The following is a 22,499-nucleotide window of genomic DNA, read 5'->3' as shown; positions in this document are numbered from 1 at the left end:
GCAAAGTAAAATATGGCATTGGAGTTGTGCTTAGCCTCACAGTCATAAGTATAAAACAAGTAGTACAGGGGTATGTACACAGCCTTGAAGTTCACCTGTGCTGAGGAAATGTTGTGAAAGAGATGTTGTTGCCAATCCAAACTGACTGGGGGGCTGCAAATAAGGAAATAAAGGATCCAGTTGCATAAAGAGATACCAAGGCCTAGGTCTTTGAGCTTATTGATTAGTTTTGAGGAGATTTTAGAATTAAATACTGAGCTGTTGTCAATGAAGAGCATACTGATATATGTACCTTCTCTATCCAAATGTTCCAGTTGATTGAAGAGCCAATAAAATGGTATCATCTGTTGACCTGTTGCTCCGGTAGGCAAACAGGAATGGATCCAAGCTGCTTCTCAGTCAGGTGATGATATGTTTCATCACCAACCTCTCAATCTACTTCATCACAGTGGCTGTAAGTGCTACTGGACAATAGTCATTGAAGCAGGTTGCCCCTTTCTTCCTAGGTACTAGTATAATTGAAGCCTGTCTGAAGCAGGTCATACTTCAGACTGTGGAAGTGAGAGGTTAAAGAACACTCCAGCCACATGATCTGCACAGTCTTCAGTAATTAGCCAGGTATTCCATGGGCTGGATGCTTTCACCCTCCTAAAAGATGCTCTTCCATCAGCCTCAGAGATTGAAATCCTCTAGGGGTGTTGAAGTTTGTGAAGGTACCTCTATGCCTTGATGGTCACCATGAGAATAAAAGGCACTGAGCTCATCTGAGAGTGAAGTCTTGTTGTCACCTACTGTATGTTGCTTGGTTTCACTTTGTAGGAGGTGATAGCATTCAAGCCCTAGCAAAGCTGTCAAGTATCCTTTCAGTGATTCTAGTTTTGTCCAGAATTCGCACTTAGCATGTGAGTTACCTTTCTGGAAGATTGGGGCCAGACGGTGGTAAATCTTTGGAATGTTCATGTACTAACTAGTAATATCCTTTTGAGATGTGTTGGGAAGTCAGTAGTCACTGTATTCCCAGAGAAATCGTACCTACTGAACTTATTTACCACTTGTCTGCCAAGTAGGAAACAAAGAATGTTAAATATAAAGTTATAATGCTAAAAATAAAGCAAAACACTTCTTGACATGCTTTACCGTGAATATCTTGTTTTTATTGTCAAGTGTTGATTTCCTCTGACACGCAAACTGAGAGACAGTTGTCACCGGTGAAGCTGGCGATGGACCTGATTGAAGCAAGCAAGTCTTCTGCACCTAAGAAAAGAAATGCAACCAAATTAAATAATAGTTTTCAGTTTCTCATTGGACCCACTGAATTATGAATTGTATGATGTTGGCAACAAGTAATTGCAGACTTCACAGTAGTCATTAGCTAGGTTAATGAATTCATTAACTCTGCTAATGAAAGCTATGAAATCTGCATGTTGCTTGCAACATTGTTCAAGAATTAAAGATCCTCTGTAATATAGAAAACAATATGATGCGAACAAAAGTAGCATGAAAGAACTGAGAGAAGGGAATAGTATTTTTACTGGAGACGGGGTGGGAAGTATTATAGTCCAGATAGCCATGGGAATCAAAAAGTTTACAAAAGATGTTAGTCAAAAATTTGTCTCCAGAGATGGAGACAAAGAGATCAATAAAGGGGAGAGAGGTGTCAGAAATGGACCAAGTGAATTTAAGGGCAGGATGGAAGTTGGAGACAAAACTGATGAAAATTGACATGCTCAGCATGGGTGAATGAGGCAGCAGCACCAATGCAGTCATCAATGCAGCTGAGGAAGAGATGGGGAGAGTTATATGCAGCCAATGAAAAGGCAGGCATTGCTGTGGACCATTCTGTTGAAGTTTAAGATAATGGATAAATCACAGCCGAAGAATAGAACTTGCATTTTAAAAACAAGTTGTTTCCTTTTAGCCTTTCCCCGTAACAGATGTCACACTGTATAAAACCAGGCAGAGATCCCCTAAGATCAGGATTGCTTCTCCCAGGTTATATTATGTGGGCTTTTCATCTTAGAAGTGACCACAAAATAAAACAGCTTTGGCATGGAACCTGGAATCTAGCAGAGCTTGGCTCAACACTAACGTCCATCCCAAGATACATAGAACAGTACTATATTACACTGGACAGACCATTTGGCCCATGATGCCTTGACAATCTTGATATCAAATAATACTAGATGTCCTCCATATACTTCTGTCCATCTAAAAGCCTCTTGAAGTCCACCAAGGTGCCTGCTTCCTCTACTACTGCTGGTAACCCAAACCAGGCCCCATGTGCTCAGGAATTTGGCATTTCTACGTTGTGAGAAAGATTCTGACTGTCTACCCTATCTATACCCCTCATAACTTTAAAAGCCTCTTTCATGCCTCCCATCAGCCTCAAACACTATACAGAGAACAATCCAAGTATGTCCAATCTTTTCTTATAACTCAGTCCTTCTAAACCAGTCAGTATCCTGCTAAACCACTTCTGCACCTTTTGCACATCCTTCCTATGATGGGGAGAACAGAAAAGCACCCAGGAGTTCTTCTCCAGGAGCAGTCTAACTAGATTTTAATATAATAGCATGTCACAACAATCTTACCAATGAAAGCAAGCATTCCACACACCTTCCTTACCACCTTATAATCTTATTCAGTCACTTTCAGGGAAGTGGGGTCCTGTATCCCAAGATCCATCTGTACCTCAGCATTATTCAGGGCCATAAGAACATAAGAAATAAGAGCAGGAGTAGGCCATCTGGCCCATTGAGCCTGCCCTGCCATTCAATAAGATCATGGCTGATCTGTCCATAAACTCAGCTCCATCTACCTGCCTTTTCCACATAACCCTTAATTCCCCTACTATGTAAAATTCCAGCTAACTGTATCTTAAATATATTTAGTGAAGAAGCCTTGACTGCTTCCCTGGGCAGAGAATTCCACAGATTCACCACTCTCTGAGAAAAACAGTTCCTCCTCATCTCCGTCCTAAATCTTCTCCGCTGAATCTTGAGGCAATGTCCCCTGGTTCTAGTCTCACCTACCAATGGAAACAACTTTCCTACTTCTATCTTATCTATCCCTTTCAAAATTTTGTATGTTTCTATAAGATCCCCATTAACTATAACTTTCCATTAACCACCCATTAGTCCAACCATTAACTATATATTTTCTATTTTTATTTGTTTCCAAAGTTGCAATGTTCTTCATACCCGGAACATAGTTGTGGGATTTGAGGGACTGAGCTGGTCTTCCAGGTATATTAGAGCCAGAGTTAACGAACATTTGGATTAGGGTATTTGTGAACACTGACAAAAATTCATGGAGTCTAGGAAAAATCCAAGGTAAAGAATCCCAGAGTGAAGCAGGACTGAAAAAACAATTTGGAAGCATTTGGGATTTAAATGAAATATTTTAGCATTGTTGGGACTTGGTGGGATAATGCTCCTAAACTGGGAGAAGATTGAACAGAACATCATAAACATAATAGATTCTGTTGATGCTGGAACAGATATCCGTTTGAATATTGAACAGATTTCCCTTTAAGGGGTAGTAATTAGCCAAGTTATATTCTTCTATATTGCCCAACATGGGATTATTTGGAAATATAATCCAAAGAAGCCCTTGTCTACACACTACACTACAGCATTAGCTCAGGAGAAACCCTTGCCCTGGCTTCAGCACACAGACAAGACAGTTCCTAACATAATTTGAGAGTTTGAAATAGATGAGAAGATGAAAATATAGGTTTTGTCATCATCTCAAGTACTTTGCATCTTAGATTGTAAAGCTCTTGAGTTTTATAAGGGTATGAAATGAACTATGTAAGTACAGTTGTTCATCTTAGGAAATCTCTTAATTGTCAGGAAGCATCTTGCTGTTTGGCATTACTGTATCACACAAAGAATTATCAATTTATGTTTATGGAGATGTTCAATCATAAAAGCAAATGTGCTTCAGCAAATTAAGTTCAACAAGTATGTTTTATGTCTCCATGTTTATTATGACATAGAAGAAAGCCATTTAACCCATCAAGCTGGTGCTGGTTCTCCAACCAATCATTTCAATTCCCTTCCCTCATTTATTTCTCTCTAGCCCATTCTCTCTCTCATAACCAGTGAACTGCCCCCGATCCTTCAACCATGCACCAGCACTAGAGGTAATTTACAAGCAAATTAGCCAAAAAGCATATCACTGGGGATGCGGGAAGGATTTTATATTACTTAATTCAAAGCAATGATAGTTCTGGGAATGTAATTGGCTCTTTTCAGTAATACTTAAGTAGTCCATCCTGAGAGTTTACCTGAGAAATTAATACAATTCAATCTGTTATTCAGCTTCCAAATCATGTAAGCCTGTAAAAGAAAGAGGATGAATCTTGGCAGTTCAGCTTTCTATTTTTAAAAAAAGACTTCACTATGAATTATAAAAGGATACCAATACCATCGGGGTAACATCTTGAATGTCAATCAATATCAGCATGAACTAGGATGGTACTAACTGAATTAAATAGCAATCAACACCTCCATCAGGTTTTGCATTTCCAATTAATCTTTGACAAGGTATAAACAGATAGCTGGTTGGCCTGCCAAACAAAGCACTTGGCCTGAATCCGACAGACACCAAATAACTCTGACATCACACATAAATAAAAGTACACTCAACTGAAACAGTTCAAAGTTATAGATTTTTGTAACAAACATTGTCAGAAAAGAAAATCATTGGAGACTAAACCCAACAACTCAAGAACACAGTTCCAAGAATCTCAATTTTTGATGGTCCCTTGCCCATTCAAAGCAAAGCAGAGAGCGTATCAGTATTGTGGTGCCCGCCTAAATCATGTCAATCCTTCATCAAGTTGTTTATCAGGTATGGTATCATCAGGGCATGGGTCAATATCATTACATACCATACTTCTTAAAGTTTGGCTACAGCGATTAAAGAATCAGTAACTGTGATTGCTGGAGTTTCTATCACAATTGGCAATAGAACTCAGTGCAACAAGCAACAACAGCCAATCAATGGAGATACGACGAAATCAGTTCTTGGTAGATATGCATCAGAAATCTTGTGGAAAATTTGACATACATGTGACAAAATTAAACCTGTTTGCCAATAAGATAGTGTGAGCCGACAGTTGTGGAAGTCAATGTCAGGAGGTTAGCCCCAGTGACCTAATGCAATAGCAATAAGAAATTCAATTATCTCAAAGGAGAGGTCAAAGTCATTGAATAAATATTAATTAGCATGTCTTGCAATCTCAACCAGAGTTTGGCCACTGATCAAATTACTATGCTCTTTTCACTTGCCAAAAGACCCAAAGTCAAAACTCAAATGCAGGGTGCTTCAGGTCCCCTCCCAATTCATTTAGCACTGCTGCAGATCTCACATTTACAGCATCCCCTTCTTCCACCTTCACCTCTTACTCAGCTTTCTCGTCCTTCTTCTTTTCCTCCTCTACCTTGTGCTCAAGCTCTTCAGCTCCTCAATGACAAGATCCACCTCCTCATGCAGGCCAGCTTACAGCGTGCATCAAAGATCAGGTAGCCCTTCCAGATGATCACTGCAGGGCTTCTTCAGTACAGTCAAAGCAGTGAAATATCAGCATTATACCGTTCTCATCTAGAAGGTAATATGTAGGACTATGGATTTTGTCAATACAAACTGCTCATCCCCGGCTATGTCATGTGTCAGATCTAGCAAACACATTGTCATCAGATAGTTCCTAAGGCCATTACATTGCAATGTTAGAGGTGATACAAATGACACAGTTATCACAGCATACTGTCAATGAATGAAGGCATTCATGGGTGGTAAAAGGACAGCAAGTATTAATCTACATGAAGTGATGGCTAAGAATATATACCGATGAACATGCAGTGTATATTGTTGATATTTCCAATGTCAGCCTAGAAAAAGCTAGATGCATAAAAGTTCATAAGCTAGTCAGCTTTCCTGCTACTGACACTGCTCTCCACGATCTGCCAAAAGGTTTGAGTTGCAGTGGAGGTGAGGTTTCAGGACAACCTCCATGACAAACCTCAATCATTGATGAAATTCAAAAAGGGGAATAGATCCTGGAGATACACATTATCCTGTTGAAATTTCTCTCTTTTTCCTGCTTCTTCCAGTGATACATCCTGCGCCGATTGGCTTCTATTCATTCACACAACCACGCTCAACTTCAAGAGGAAGAGTCATTGTTACAGTTATATGAGGCAGCAACTAAGAGCAACCAAACTCTATAGAAGTCTTGCAGCTAGCAGACACTTCAGTGCATACCTACAGACTTTGAAAACTGGTAGAAACTCTGGAAAGCATCAATATTACGTATATTTCTAATGATCACTTCAACTCGTCTTTGTGAGTGGGTTTTGGGGGAGCAACAGTTGTCAATCACGCTGCTTCACAATATTCTGCCGAATCCATTTAAAATATGTCAAATCTGCATTTCAATTGTTGGTCCTGTTAAAAAATTGGTACCTGTCATGCTTCATATCCAATATGAATCCACATACTGCAGTTGTCATTTCAGAATCTAAAGAGGGACACTGGAGTGGTTAATTATTTCTCCAATTACCTTTATCAAAATTGCAAGTGTAAACATATATAGATTGAAGGTTACTGGAGATCCAACAACATAATTTCATTTAAATACAAATAGACGATTTCACACACAGAAATGCCACAGAAAACCCCCTTCTCCATTAATATATAAGAATCCATTTTGATGTTTGCTAAAATTCATAAAGAAAGAGAAATTTAGAAACAGGAACTGAACACATCATCAATAATTCTCAATTAGACCGTCAGAAATCTTATTCAAAGTTATAAGTAAAAATAAAACAGCAGGTAATTACAAAAAATAAAATGAACTATCATGGAACAGCAATTATGAGTCACATCACAAAGAAAATGTGAATTTATAATTTGGAAATTGCTCACTAAATGAATTTTCACATCTTTGCCAGCTGGTAATGCATATTGGTGCTTAGACTAGGACTCTTTGTCCAAAGACCCATCACTGGAGATGATACTTCCCAAGTATGTAAAGCTGTTTACTTTTGTCAGCTGGGTGTCGTCAACAATGACTTTTTGGTTCTATGGGGTTAGTGTCTGGCACGGGCTGGTGAAGTACTTCAGTCTTGTCCAGGCTGATAGTCAGGCCAAAGGGTGTAGCAGCATCTGAGAATTTGTTCAACATCAACTGTAGATCATAGTCTTTGTGTGTCAAAGAGGGTTTCTTGAATGACTGTATAGAGGCACTTTGTTCGTGTATTCAAGTGGCAAAGGTCAAAGAGAGGGCCGTCTAATTGGTACCTGATGTACACTCCTTCCTTCAGGCCTTGGAAAACACATGACAACATGAAAATACTTGGGAAGCATCATCTCCATCTTCTTTGTCTTTGGACAAAGAAATGGACTCCAGGATCAGCAAGGCCAGCCAGGCTCTGTGGAGGCTGCATACCAGAGTACTCAATCAACACAACATCCACAAAGCTGGAAGTCTACAGAGCTGTGGCCATCCTTTCTCTCCTATGTGGATGTGAGACCTGACTTTGTACCGACGACACATGAAGCAACTGGAGAAATTTCACATGCACATTTTCCGCTCAACTCTTGGCATTCATTGGCAAGACCGTGTCTCCAACCTGGAGGTCTCGGATCGTGCGGAGTCCACCAGCATTGAGCCCTTGATCATCAGAGCCCAGATGCGGTGGGTGGGTCACGTCATCAGAGTGGACAACCATTGTATGCCTCGCCAGCTGCTCTATGGTGAACTGGAGACCGGAAGGAGACCTTAAGGTCATCCACACAAGCACTATAAAGAGGCTGTGAAGGAAACCCTACACTACTGTGACATTCAGCCAAGGGAACTAGAAGCTGTGGCTTCAAATAGAACCCGCTGGTGAGCCCTGTGCCATGGAGCCTACACCAGTTTTGAAGACAGGTGCTGCCAAAAACTGATGGAAAACCGTGAGCGGCGTCACAGAACAGCAGCCACAATTATTATAGCAACAGACTTCCAGTGCCCCCATTGTGCTGGACTCTGTGCTTCCAGACTGGAACTGCAGAACCACCTCCGTGTCCACAGATGACCTGCACAGCAGCGTGTCTTCTGAAAAATCCAAAGGACTACCACAACACTAGGACTCTTTCCATTTATTATTCAGCCAGAAACCCTTTCATCAATTTTGGCTTGTTTGAGTTAAGGACTCGAAACACAATGCTTTATTGTCTACTGTGTTCTTCAGTTCTTCATTATGTTCAAACTATGGTATTGAGATTTGTGGCACCAGATGGTTTGTGCAGTGAGCTAGATTAGATCTGATAGAAGTTGTCTATATTTTTGGCATGAAGGCAGGCAACCACTTGCATGAAGATATCAGCTTACTGATTTTGAGCAAGCCTTAAAAAAGAAAGTTACCAGCTACTCTTCACATTTGAGGAATATGCATATTTCAGAATGGCAGAAGGGCACAGGGTGACACTTTCAAATCAGCTATTGTTGGTATAAAATAATGTGAAAACTACACAATTTAGAAATGTTTTTGTCAATTTGTTTGGCATATTCAGGCCCTTGCAGATTACGGAGTTAGATTTATTATCTCTGTATGATATAGAACACAGAACATAGAAATGATCAAGATTTCTGGCAGCAGTGCATTCTGGGACAAATTCCTGTGAAACTTCCTGTGTTATCCATCCCTAAAGACAGAGCGTTGTTATTTGTGTTATTTCCCTGCCTCAGCTGGAAACAATGCAGGAGTCAGAAGGTATGGTATGGGCTAGCCCATCTGTTCCTTTTTTCCCTCACCTAGATGGTTAATAGAGAGAGGGTAAATGAACACTGGGCCAGTAGGGAAGGATACTCCTGATCCTCTCTCCCTCTGACCTCCTAACCCCACCCCACCCTGTTTCTTTCCCTTTCTTTCCTGTCCTCCACACATTCTATCTGTCCACCACCCACACACTGGAACCCTTCCCTCTACTGTTCATTGACACATAGTAATAACACAATGATGTAATATTGAATGCTTTAAGTGCTCCTTATTATTTAGTAGCCTCAATGGTGTAGTACAACTAAATTTATGCAGGTTTAATACTCCATAATTTTCACTTGTGCTTGAGACATTCTGACATTTAATGCCAAGTAATTTTGGAAACAGTGCCACCAAATATTTCATTGTCTCTCAAAAATCAGGTAAGTAATTTGAAATTTCACCTATTAGGATAAGTAGTATTATTTCCTCAGTAGTCTATTCTTGAAGCAGGAGGTTAACAAGGCATTTAAGAGCTAGAATGAAATGCTGCTGATTTTCCTTCCAGCCATTCAGTTAGGTTGAATTCTGGTGTACTGCTAGCTGGATCTCTTCTGCTAGTACAGGATTAGCTTTGCCAACATGTGTAAGCTTGGGCCCTTTATACCTGCTACGGGAAATAGAGGGTAGAATGTTGGAGAGGCTGAAAGTTGGGCATTCTTTGGGAGAACCAGATACTTTTCAGCATAAGATCCGTTGTCACGTGCAACCGCGTAACTGATGAGTGTGCTTTTTCCCAATGCTCTTCATGTCCTTCATTTTCAGTAGGGCTTGGCTCTGTTCAGTGAGGTACTAAGCAAAGGGTTAATGAGCATCCTGAGAGCAAACTCAAAGGTGTATGTCATTCACACCAATTGAAATGTCTGCGCTTGCACTAATCCCATGTCCCCTGCTGCCAAGAAACTAATATTTCAAAGGCATAGAACAGAGTAAAGTATATATAAAGGCTTTGAAAATCTATCAGTCTACCTTACAGATAAAGATTTAGATAACTTTAATTAGACAGAACCTTTCCAACATAACCTTATTATTTCAATATCAGAGAGCTGTTCTGTAGTCTCCCAGACTAATGCTGTGAAATCAATAATTACAGATGAAGAAAAACAGCAGCTTTATTCCAATACAAAGTAAATCTCAAAATCAATATACTTGAAGCTGTTGTATAATTTACTAGTTTTTAAGCAGCAAGATATCAGTGGGAAAAGAGGAGAGAAAAATTATTACCAAGCCTTGTAAAACAGTTATCTCAGCAAGGTGATTTCACAGCAGAGCTTGCTCAGAGCTGCATAATGAATATACTGTACAAGCAAGGATTCCTAACTAATTGTTGGTTTTCTAGGGGCAATGTTAATACCGTTACATGTCAATTATCTTAACTCTATAGATGTTATAGCCAAATCAGAAACAAGGCTAAGAAAAGGGTAGGATTGGCAGCTCAGTATTCCAGGATACAGATGCTGCAGGCATTAGAGAGGTACAGGTAGGGGGTTGTTGGTAGTTTGATAAGGGAGGACATAACAGCAGTACATTTGAGGGATCTCCCAACAAAGCCATGTGTGTAGAACTTAGAGTCACTGTGATGTGGCTGTTTATAGAGCTCCCACCAACACCCCCCCCCCTCCCGCCCCCAGTAGTCAGCGGGAACTTGAAGAGCAGGTGTATAGAGAAAATGTTGATAGTTGTAAAAATGATAAAGTTGTATTGCTGGAAATCTTAACTTCCCTGGTATTGACTGGGCCACCTTGAGTGAAAGAGGTCTGGACAAAGTGAAATGTGTGTAATAAGCCCAGAAAAGTTTCATGAATTGATATATAGAGGGCCCTTCTTGGGAGGGTGCGATTCTGAACTTTCTCTGAAGGAACCAGGCAGAGCAGATAACTGAAGTGGCATTCAGGGAGCACTTTGGCTCTGGCAACCATAACTCTATTAGTTTTAAGATGGTGGTGTAAAAGGGTAGGACAGGTCAGAGGTCATGGTAATAAACTGGAGAAAGATAATGCTGACAGAATTAAGCAGGATCTTGCACAGGTTTATTGGGTGAGCCTGTTCGAAGGAAAGGAATGAATAGCAAGTGGGAGGCTTTGATAAAGTTGATATGAAGAATCCAGGAGCAGCATGCTTCTGTTCAGAAAACTTAGCTGACCAGAGATATTAAGGCACAGGAGATCAGAGATGAGTGAATCCCTCAATAACTATAAAAAGATTTTAATACTCTTAAGGAGAAAATCAGGAGGACAAAGAGAGGAGCTGAGGAGGATCTGGCAGACAAAGTTAAGAAAAGTCTCAAGAAGTTCTAAAGCTCTATTCAGAATAAAAGGGTGGCCAGGGAGGGTGGGGTGCATGGGTCCCCTTAGAGGTTGGAAGGGCTGCCTATGTCTTCACCTGCAAAAAATGGGTGGTATTTTTAATGAATAATTCTGAAGAGGAAATCAAGGATGCTCAAGAGGTAGAGGAAATAAGTGGAGAACATTCCAATTACCAGAGAGGAGTTATAAGCAACCGTACAGTGAATTAAGATGGATAAATCCAAGACCTGAATCAATGCATCGTTGGATTTTGTGTGAGACTACAGGAGAAATTCTGGAGGCCCTTGCAGAGATATTTGCTGCATTGTTAGCCACTGGTGAAGTTCCCAAAGATTGAAAGGTGTCTAAAGTTGATGCATTATTTAACAAGCTCCCTTAAGAAGGGAAGTACAGTCTGGTCAGCCTGACATTTGTACTGAAGGAAAGTCTGAGGGACAAGATATATTTGCTATTGGATAGACAAAGTCTGATTAGCATGGCTTTGTAGGTGGAAAGTCATGCTTGACCAACCTTTAATAGTGTTTTGAAGAGTTACTCAGATCTCAGGAGAAACAAGGTTGGCGTATAAGAACAGGTCGCTGACTCTGCTGAGGCTCTCCAGGATACTTCCAGTTGTTTTGTCCCAAGTGCCCAGGAGTCCCATCAGTAAGAATGGGAATACTGACGGGCCTGTTCTCCCTGCAAGCATCTTTCCTTAATTAAGTAATTCTCCAGGCCTCACTGTTGTGGGGTCCCACACCCATGAGTTCTGTATTTATTGACTCCAGGGCAGCCAGCAACCTCATGGATATCTCTCAAACTCAACAATTGAGAGAGAATATTGATAACAAGGATCTGAATGATCGGCCTCTGTGCACCAACAAGATCACCTTTCCACAGTGCCCCTCCAACCTGTGCTAGAAGGCAACCATAGTGAACAGTTCTCCTTTGAACTTGTTGATTCAACTGAACTGCTGCTGATTCTTGGCCTTTCCCAGCTCTTTCGACACAACCCATGGATTGATTGCTCCCTAAAGACACTCCAGGAGTGAGGACTGGCATGTTCAGAGCCCTGAAGAAGGATCTCGATGGTTTACTCTTTTCCACTGATGCTGCCTGGCCTGCAAAGTTCCTCCAGCATTTTCTGTCTGTTGCTTGGATTTCCAGCATCTGCAAACTTTCTCATGTTTGTGCCCATCTACTCTCTGGGTGTAGCTTAAACCCCTGTCAGCATATCCCCTCCTGAAACAACAACTAGTGAGGACCTGTCTGCTGTTCTAGCTGAATATGCTGACTTTCTTGAGATTCTCGGTAAGAAGAGGGCCACTTCCCTGCTTCCACATCGGCCATACAACTGCACCATTGACCTCATACCTAGTTCTAGTCCTCCTTGGGGCCAGCTCTTTTCTCTCCCTCATTCTAAAATGGTGGCCACTGGAAAATACATCAAAGTGGCATTGGGTTTAGGATTTATCTATATATCCACCTCACTAGCAGGGGTGGGCTTCTTTTTTTGTGAACTCTGTCCCTGCATTGATTATCGTCCACTTAACAACATTACAATGAAGGACCAATACCCTCTTCCCCTGTTTGCCTCTGCATTTGAACATATCCAGGGAGCAACTATATTCTCCAAGAAAGATCTACGCAATGCTAACAACCTGGTTCGCATCCTAGAAGGGGATGAGTGGAAGACAGTATTCAACAGCTCCACTGGTCACTATGAATACCTCATGGTGACATTTGGACTGGCCAACACCCCTGCTGTTACTCAGGCCCTGGTCAGTGATGTGCTCCACGATATGCTGAATCAGTTTGTTTTTGCGTATTTGGATGACATTCTTATCTACTTCCATTCCTGCCGGGAACACATCCAACATGTCAAAGGGATCTCAAATGATTCCTCAAGGACAACTTTACACCATCCCAGAGAAGTACAAGTTCAACAAAGAAAAGGTGTCCTTGGGCTACATCCTCACCCCTTCCAGTGCTCAAATGAACCCATGTCGAGTTCAGGCAGTCACAGAGCAGCCCAGACCATCTGCTGTCAAATAGGTAAGGCCCTTCATAGGGTTTGCAAACTTCTATCACCCCTTCAGGAACTTCCCATAAATGCACTCACCAAAAAGACCTCTGCCAGTTTCCAATGGATAAGTGAAGCAGGTTAAGAATTCTCAGAGCCAAAGCAATGCTTCACCACTGTCCCAGTGCTGCAGCATCTAGATTATCCCATCCATTCATCATCTAGGTTGACACTCCTGATGTCAGCATTGGTGCTGTACTCTCTCAGTGGACTTTAGAAAATCCGCTGCACCCTTGTGCTTTACTTTCTTGTCGCATGACTAGGATATCGCGAACTAAGAATTTCTGGCTGCAAAGGAGGCCTTGGAGTGTCACAGCCGTGGACGCAGCCACAGAATATGGGCGCTCTCACAGAGTTGCTTTGTAATTATATTTAACCCTATTCCTTCTATTCAGTCTTGTCAAGTTTTGACCAAAGTACAATGACAACAATTCTCCCTGCTTAACTTACTCCAAGCCAAGACTCCAAAACACCGTCCAAGCCAAGGCTCCGAGCCCCAGTCCAAGCCAAGGCTCCAAACCCCAGTCCAAGCCAAGACTCCAAACCCCAGTCCAAGCCAAGACTCCAAACCCCCGTCCGAGCCAAGGCTCCAAACCCCAGTCCAAGCCAAGGCTCCAAGCCCCAGTCCAAGCCAAGGCTCCAAACCCCAGTCCGAGCCAAGACTCCAAACCCCCGTCCGAGCCAAGGCTCCAAGCCCCAGTCCAAGCCAAGGCTCCAAACCCCAGTCCAAGCCAAGACTCCAAACCCCAGTCCAAGCCAAGGCCCCGAGCCCCAGTCCAAGCCAAGCCTCCAAACCCCAGTCCAAGCCAAGACTCCAAACCCCAGTCCAAGCCAAGACTCCAAACACCAGTCCAAGCCAAGGCTCCAAACCCCAGTCCAAGCCAAGGCTCCAAACTACAGTCCAAGCCAAGGCTCCAAACCCCAGTCCAAGCCAAGGCTCCAAACCCCAGTCCAAGCCAAGGCTCCAAGCCCCAGTCCAAGCCAAGGCTCCAAACCCCAGTCCGAGCCAAGACTCCAAACCCCCGTCCGAGCCAAGGCTCCAAACCCCAGTCCAAGCCAAGGCTCCAAGCCCCAGTCCAAGCCAAGGCTCCAAACCCCAGTCCAAGCCAAAACTCCAAACCCCAGTCCAAGCCAAGGCCCGAGCCCCAGTCCAAGCCAAGACTCCAAACCCCAGTACAAGCCAAGGCTCCAAACCCCAGTCCAAGCCAAGGCCCGAGCCCCAGTCCAAGCCAAGACTCCAAACCCCAGTCCAAGCCAAGGCTCCAAACCCCAGTCCAAGCCAAGACTCCAAATCCCCGTCCGAGCCAAGGCTCCAAACCCCAGTCCAAGCCAAGACTCCAAACCCCAGTCCAAGCCAAGGCTCCAAACCCCCGTCCGAGCCAAGGCTGCAAACCCCCGTCCGAGCCAAGGCTCCAAACCCCAGTCCAAGCCAAGGCTCCAAACCCCAGTCCAAGCCAAGACTCCAAACCCCAGTCCAAGCCAAGGCCCCGAGATCCAGTCCAAGCCAAGGCTCCAAACCCCAGTCCAAGCCAAGGCTCCAAGCCCCAGTCCAAGCCAAGACTCCAAACCCCCGTCCGAGCCAAGGCTCCAAACCCCAGTACAAGCCAAGGCTCCAAACCCCAGTCCAAGCCAAGGCTCCAAACCCCAGCCCAAGCCAAGGCTCTGAGCCCCAGTCCAAGCCAAGGCTCCAAACCCCAGTCCAAGCCAAGGCTCCAAACCCCAGTCCAAGCCAAGACTCCAAACCCCCGTCCGAGCCAAGGCTCCAAACCCCAGTCCAAGCCAAGACTCCAAACCCCAGTCCAAGCCAAGACTCCAAACCCCCATCCGAGCCAAGGCTCCAAACCCCAGTCCAAGCCAAGGCTCCAAGCCCCAGTCCGAGCCAAGGCTCCAAACCCCAGTCCGAGCCAAGACTCCAAACCCCCGTCCAAGCCAAGGCTCCAAACCCCAGTCCGAGCCAAGGCTCCAAGCCCCAGTCCAAGCCAAGGCTCCAAACCCCAGTCCAAGCCAAGGCTCCAAGCCCCAGTCCAAGCCAAGGCTCCAAACCCCAGTCCAAGCCAAGGCTCCAAACCCCTGTCCAAACCAAGACTCCAAACCCTCGTCCGAGCCAGGGCTCCAAACCCCAGTCCAAGCCAAGGCTCCAAACCCCAGTCCAAGCCAAGGCTCCAAGCCCCAGTCCAAGCCAAGACTCCAAACCCCAGTCCAAGCCAAGACTCCAAACCCCAGTCCAAGCCAAGGCTCCAAGCCCCAGTCCAAGCCAAGGCTCCAAGCCCCAGTCCAAGCCAAGGCTCCAAACCCCTGTCCAAGCCAAGACTCCAAACCCCAGTCCAAGTCAAGGCTCCAAACCCCAGTCCAAGCCAAGGCTCCAAACCTCAGTCCAAGCCAAGGCTCCAAACCACAGTCCAAGCCAAGACTCCAAACCCCAATCAAAGCCAAGGCTCCAAACCTCAGTCCAAGCCAAGGCTCCAAACCACAGTCCAAGCCAAGACTCCAAACCCCAGTCAAAGCCAAGGCTCCAAACCCCAGTCCAAGCCAAGGCTCCAAACCCCAGTCAAAGCCAAGGCTCCAAACCCCAGTCCAAGCCAAGGCTCCAAACCACAGTCCAAGCCAAGGCTCCAAGCCTGAGTCCAAGCCAAGACTCCAAACCCCAGTCAAAGCCAAGGCTCCAAACCCCAGTCCAAGCCAAGGCTCCAAACCACAGTCCAAGCCAAGGCTCCAAGCCTGAGTCCAGTTCCGAGTCCAGTTCCAAGTCACAAGTCCCTTGTCCAGTTCCCAGTTCCAAGTCCCATGTTCAGTTCCAAGTCCCGTGTCCAGTTCCAAGATCTGAAAGGCAGATCTTTTTTGCAGAAAGGATGCCCTCACTGCAATCTACCATTTGGTGTAGCCACACGAAAGCCATGCTACCACTAAAAGTGTGAGCACCATCATCGTGATGCTGTTGTCCGGTGAACTCAGACAGAACCTTGCAACTTACCCTCACCAGAATCAAAGCTTCCAATGTGATGGCACATTCCTCCCCCTCCACATCTGCACTTTCCCCCAAGTAGCTGAAGATTAGGGAGGAGGAGAAGGAGAAACAGGAAGGACAGAGGTGTCTCCAATAACCCCTTCTTTCCACGTATAACTTATCTCTTCATTATCCCTGTACCCACAGGCCTGAGTCATCATTTGTCACCAGTCCACACTTTCTCCTCATACTGTCACTAACCATACTCCATCTAAAATCTGCCCCAAAATAAATATTTCAAACTAAATTTATGAATTAATTTGTCTCTGACTTGATGGAAATCAACTAGACTTCCTTGAGGTTAGATCCTGCTCCCTGTGTCCCTTTGTTATGGTGTTCTTAGTGCAGGGGACAGTAAGTTCACTGAAAGAGGCAATACGAGAAAGGTTTCTGCAGCCCCTGAAAACTTTGAACAGTGCTCTCTATTTTCTTCCCTGTGCAACCTTTGAGACAGGCTCCAAGTCACTCAAAATTTTTACCTAAAAATTTATTTTCTCATTCCATTTGCATTCTCATTTATTACTGCTTTAAGTTGAGCAGCAACGGAGGGATAAGCATCAAATAATGATTTTCAGTCAACATCCAAAACCTCCTTGTGACATACAACTATGCTCCACTATTCTGTCAGTAATTACTTTTTGTAGTTCCTTACTGCAAAAATCATGAATATCAAAACCTGACTTCTTCCCTTTCTGTTTCAGTCCTGATGAAGGGCCTTGGCCCAAAATGTCAACTGTTGATTCCTCTCCATAGAAGCTGCCTGACCAACTGAGCTCCTCCAACATTTTGTGGGTGTTGTTCAGCATGTACACCTTCTAATTTCATGCCTGCACTAAAGAGGAAAACCTTTTTGATTACTGGCCATTCACCCTTATAGGTTTCCCTAGTGCCTGTCTTTCATGCAGTCCTGTTGGTCAAACTACCCTTAAGTTCTGCTCTCCAGTGGGAGACATTGGCTCCATTATAATGAAGGAGATTACAGATGGTTGTAAGGAGCAACCTCAGACAGTGCTGGGTTAATTAGCTAAACCTTTAGTGGCACCATTCCAAGGATGGAAGTAGCCTGGGCTAAATGCCTAATGTGCAATTGCAAGGCCACAGTGGAGGGATGTTAAATACTGTTTTACCAAGAGGAGAAAAGACCCTTCAGAGAACTATTAACAATCCCCTGGACTTCATAGCCTGCTGTAAGATGTATTACGCAAGTGCTGTCAGTGTCTTAAAGCTCCCAGAATTATTGAGTCCATGCTCACGATGACAGAATTCTGAGAAAGCAGAGGTTGCTCCTCCACTGATGGGAAGTTTTTGTCTTTGCTAGAGTACCTCTGTATTGGACATTGCACTGTGGACAGTTCGGCAAGCTACTGGTTGTTTCCATGCTGGAAAGATAGGCTCAAGGCTCCAGACTTCATGCTCCTGTAAGCTGTGGGATGAATTTCCTGTAGGTATCTCATACAGGCTTTCAACAAGCCTTCCAGGTGTATGCATGTCTTCCTTCATTTTCAAACCACCATTTTGCCGTCCATACACCTCTTTCACCTCAGATGGTTGAAAAAGTTTGACATGAGCCCCCAAATCCTAAGGACTTTCTATAGGGGCACAATTGAGAGCATCCAGACTGGTGTATCACTGCCTGTTATGGGAACTGTACTTCCCTCAATCGCAGGACTCTGCAGAGAGTGGTGCGGACAGTCCAGCGCATCTGTAGATGTGAACGTCCCACTATTCAGGACATTTACAGAGACAGGTGCATAAAAAGGGCCCAAAGGATCATTGGGGATCCAGGTCACCCCAACCACAAACTGGTCCAGCTGCTACCATGCAGGAAACTGTACCACATCATGAAGGCCAGGACCAACAGGCTCTGGGACAGCTTCTTCTACTGGGCCATCAGACTGATTAATTCACACTGATAGAAATGTATTTCTATGCTATATTGACTGTCCTGCTGTACATGCTATTTATTACAAATTATTATAAATTGCACATTGAACATTCAGATGGAGATGTAACGTAAAGATTTTTACTCCTCGTGGATGTGAAGGATGGAAGAAATAAAGTCAATTCAATTTGATTCAAGGTTGAATGTTCCAGAGCAGAACTAATGTGCAATGCCATCCACATGAGAAACAGGGAAGTCATGAAATTACATGGGCTTTACACATGCAAATATGGAAAAGGCTACAATTAGCATCTCCAAATCACAGGTGAGAATGCACAGAAACATTGGACAAGCAGCACACCAGTGTGGGCTCCCTACTGAGCACCAGCTCATGAGCCAGTGGATTTCTGGCTGAGTTTTCCATGAGTCATTAATGATTTGATCGTCATGGATTTAAAATAATTGGCAAAAGAATCAAAGGAATCGTGGGGAACATCTTTTTAATGCAAATTTAATAATGGCTTTCAAAACAAAGTTAAATATAAGTTTAAAAGAGAAAATCAGCAGAAAGGCAGAGAAAGAGCAGGAGAATGGGGCTAATTGGATTGCAGTTAAGGAGAACCAATACAGACTCAAGTGATTAAATATCTTCTTCTGCAGGTACTATTACATGACAGATTATGTACTATTATAAGCACTGCAGTTTATATTTCAGAAACATTTTGATGAATTTTATATTGAATTTTCTTGCACAAAATAGATCCAGTCTTTCTGTAACAGTTTTTGGCTTTATATGCTTCCCTTTCCACAGTGCCATCATATGGTTATATTTATTGATAGCACATCATTTGCTTCACAGATGCTTTAAATGTATTTTATAAAATGTTATGCTTGTCCAAAATAACATCAATGCCCATAAATGAATAAAGAAACTGATGCACTTAGACTCCAATGTGGGTTACCCTATTGTCTGTTGAAAAATCGAAAATTGAGGTTTCATTATGAAAGTTTCTGTTATTGGAATTTCTCTTAAGAATCTTTTAGTTAAGAAAGAATGACAAATTACAATCCTATAAAGGGAATTTAATGAACATAAAATAGACTCGCAAAGGAGTCACAAAGTAAAGCTTAATCTTGTTAATAGTCTCAAGAGAATGGATTAGATTTGTTGTAAGAAGTGAATCAATGGTGCTGGTGGTTGGTTACACCTGCATTTACCAAAATGCCCAATGATTTCAATTTTCTTGGGTGCCTTGGCAACACGCTCAGTCAAATGTTGCCATCATATGACGAGCTATCATTTTCACCGCACACCCATAATCCAGCTCTTTGGTTCATATCTGGTCCAGGGTCTGGAACCAAGGCATCCTGATAAAATCCCAGCTGGATGTTGCTTACAGGCAAGTGGTAATCTTTAATGTCACCAAAACCTTCTATCACTAAGTTAGAAGGGGTGCAGAAGAAAAGTAACAGTAATGTTATCAGGATTGGAGGGTTTGAGTTATAAGGAGGGATTGGACAGAATAGGTATTTTATTTCCCTGGAGAAAAGGAGACGGAGAAATGAGATGACAGAGATTTATAAAAATATGAGCAGCAGTGATAGGGAAGATAGCTAGAGCCTCTTTCCTATGGTAGAGGTATCAAAAAGTAGAGAGTATGTTTAAGATAAGATGTACAAGGTTTCAGACCATAGTTATAAGATCATAAGACTTAAAGACATATTTTTTTTATTTGTCACATGTACGTTGAAACAACAAAACATACAGTGAAATGCGTTGCTTGCATTCGGATGTGCTGGGTGCAGTCTGCAAGTGTCACCTGTTTCCAATGCCAGCATAGCATGTCACCTGTTTCCAATGCCAGCATAGCATGCCCACAAATTACTAACCATAACCTGTACATCTTTGGAATGTAGGAGGAAACCAGAGCACCCAGAGGAAACCCACGTTGTCATGGGAGAAAATAGAAGCTCCTTAAAAACAGCAGCTGGAGTTCAACCCCAATATTACAGCTAACACTCTTCAAGCCTATAGGGCCAGAACTAGGCCATTCTGCCCGTTGATAACCTGAGGGGTCAACTGTTCACACAAATAGTAGTTGATATTTTGAATGGCCTGCTAGAGGTAGTGGTGATACAGGAATGATATTTAAGAGGAACCTGGACAAGTACTTGAATGAATAAAGCAGGATATGAAATCAAATGATTAGTATACAGTAGATAACCATGATGGTTGGCCTAAGTGCGGCTGTGGGTTTCTTCACAGCATGGTTCTATCACCATGACAATGACAAAATTTGGGCAAGTTCAATATTTACAATCTACAAATAAAGAAAGAGGGCAACATATCATATAATCTGTAAACAAATGTCAGATCAGTGACAGGGCAATAACCAAAATTAAGCAAGTGATTTCCATCTCAGCTTTGTTAAGAAAGTGTGAAATAGCAAATACCCTGAATGTAAACTTGCACTGAATCAGGAATCATTCCTTAAGACAGTTGTTAGGTAAATATCAATGCTGGTATCATCAAATGATTAATTGTGGAACTATGTTTAAAAGACACGGTTGGAAGGAAAGGAAATTCTCAGAAGAGGGCAGGATCTTCCATACAAATAAACATACTTCATAAACTGAAGCATCAGTATATCATTTGTCTAACCCTTGCAATATAATATCAATGCTTGATCTAGTGCAATATTATTTTCATATTCTGTTTATTGCTATCAGCTTCTTTGGAATTCTTCCAACAGTATGAAGATTGAAGAGTTTTTAATTTTAAAATAATTAGTAATTTTCCAGCAATTATTTTAATTGAACTGGGGTAGAAGATAATATAAAAATGATTGGATGAGTAAACAGTATGTCATAACCAAGCAAGGCAACAGACCAAAGGGTAGAAAGTAGATCTAGAATAGATAGAAACATATTGAATAGTGCGAACAACACGTTTGTTTTGCCTTTTCCATAAATTACCAAAATTCTATTCCATTAAACATGCAATAAAATGCCAATTTATTTAAATTAGGGCAGTGCAACAAGTATTTGAAAGATGTAAAACATTTATCTTTACTCTTCTATATTTCAGAGTGCATGATCGCATCATAACAAAACAAAGCATTATAATATATATCAATTATAAAAGGGGCATTACATTTACCTGCAGTCTGTGGCGTTCCTCAATGTCTACAGGTTTACCAGCACCCATGCTCTCTGTAAACCATGAGATATTAAGTAAATTTAGCTTGCTGGCATCTGACATCTTCTGGGTTTGAATCCAGTCCCAAATCTCATTCCAGGAGTTATTCTCAGTTACAATATGTGTAACTGAATCACTACAGAAAGAAAATGGAAACTGTTAGAACATTTTTTTTATTTTTGTGATCTACAATGAGTGGCATTTCAATGTCTGTAAGAGTTCTTGAGGTTACTAACATTACTGAATTAAAGTTACTGAAGCATCAGAAACAACCATTAAGGTACCCGTCCAACAGCCTGCACTCTGCACACAAGTCATGATTATAATTAAGATGAGGCTCTGTTATGTTCGAACTGGAAGAAATTATTTTGTAATGTTGCAGCTTATTGCACAGTAAAGATCCACATTTTGTGGCTGGTGTTTAAAAAAAATACTCAGATGGTTCATAATTAACCTGAGGAAAGGCTGAATAATGGCAGGACAAGAAACCAGATAAGTGTTCTTGCACATTAAGCAGAACAGTGCGGTACCTTAACTCAACTTTAGTCACCCAAACACTATCAGGAAGGAAACAGAATTGGATGTTTATTTTCAGTCTTTACTTGTCTGTATATAGCCCAAATTACGATGGCTCTGCAGGCTAAAGTGACTTTCTATTTACAGGACCACATTAGCTAACCTCTTTGCACATTTTGTCAGAAAGAAATAAAAGTGTTTGTTGGTATTTCTCTATTTGATTTCCTTTTCTTCGGCCTTACATATGCTTTTTCACATATGCAAACTTGTCATACTGAAACTCTCTTTTCCTTTCACAATTTCCTTTTGTGCTCTTTATCTCTCCTGAACATAGACAGCACACCTTCATCGTTCTCACCTCCACATAAGTGTGCTTCAGGTTTTGTATTGTAACTTTATTCTGAACTTCTGTAAACGAGATTTTAGAACAAGTTCAGGGCTACACCACAGATCACCAAGGACCACAGCAAAATTGATTTTATAAGGAAATTTTGTGAAGATAAATCATAAACAAATGTCACATGTCCAAGAAAAAGTTAACTGGATAATAATATTTATCTGATATTTACAAAGTAGATAGAATTGCTTCATATTACATAGAAACATGAAAGGTAAACATCTCAGACATTAACGTAGCAGTATTTCTCCCCCAGCCAGGTTTTAAACAGAGAATGGCAGGTGCCACTCCAGTGCTATATTGCGTAAGTAATTTCATCATAT

At 42.4% G+C, this 22,499-nt stretch overlaps 1 protein-coding gene across 1 annotated transcript in view; it reads right to left on the bottom strand.

The window, feature by feature from the left end:
- The window catches only part of dntt (deoxynucleotidyltransferase, terminal), a 257,914-nt gene that overhangs the window by 217,400 nt on the left and 18,015 nt on the right, over positions 1–22,499 (bottom strand). The window contains exons 2-3 of the mRNA XM_059947612.1: positions 21,225–21,399; positions 1,138–1,254 (exon numbers count right to left, since the gene is read on the bottom strand). Of these exons, the coding sequence (XP_059803595.1) occupies positions 1,138–1,254; positions 21,225–21,399 (292 nt within the window). The remainder of the gene's footprint in view (positions 1–1,137; positions 1,255–21,224; positions 21,400–22,499) is intronic.

Source organism: Hypanus sabinus, chromosome 22 (genome assembly GCF_030144855.1).
Source record: "Hypanus sabinus isolate sHypSab1 chromosome 22, sHypSab1.hap1, whole genome shotgun sequence".
NCBI classification, from domain to species: Eukaryota; Metazoa; Chordata; class Chondrichthyes; order Myliobatiformes; family Dasyatidae; genus Hypanus; species Hypanus sabinus.
This window is presented reverse-complemented; position numbering and strand designations above follow the sequence as displayed.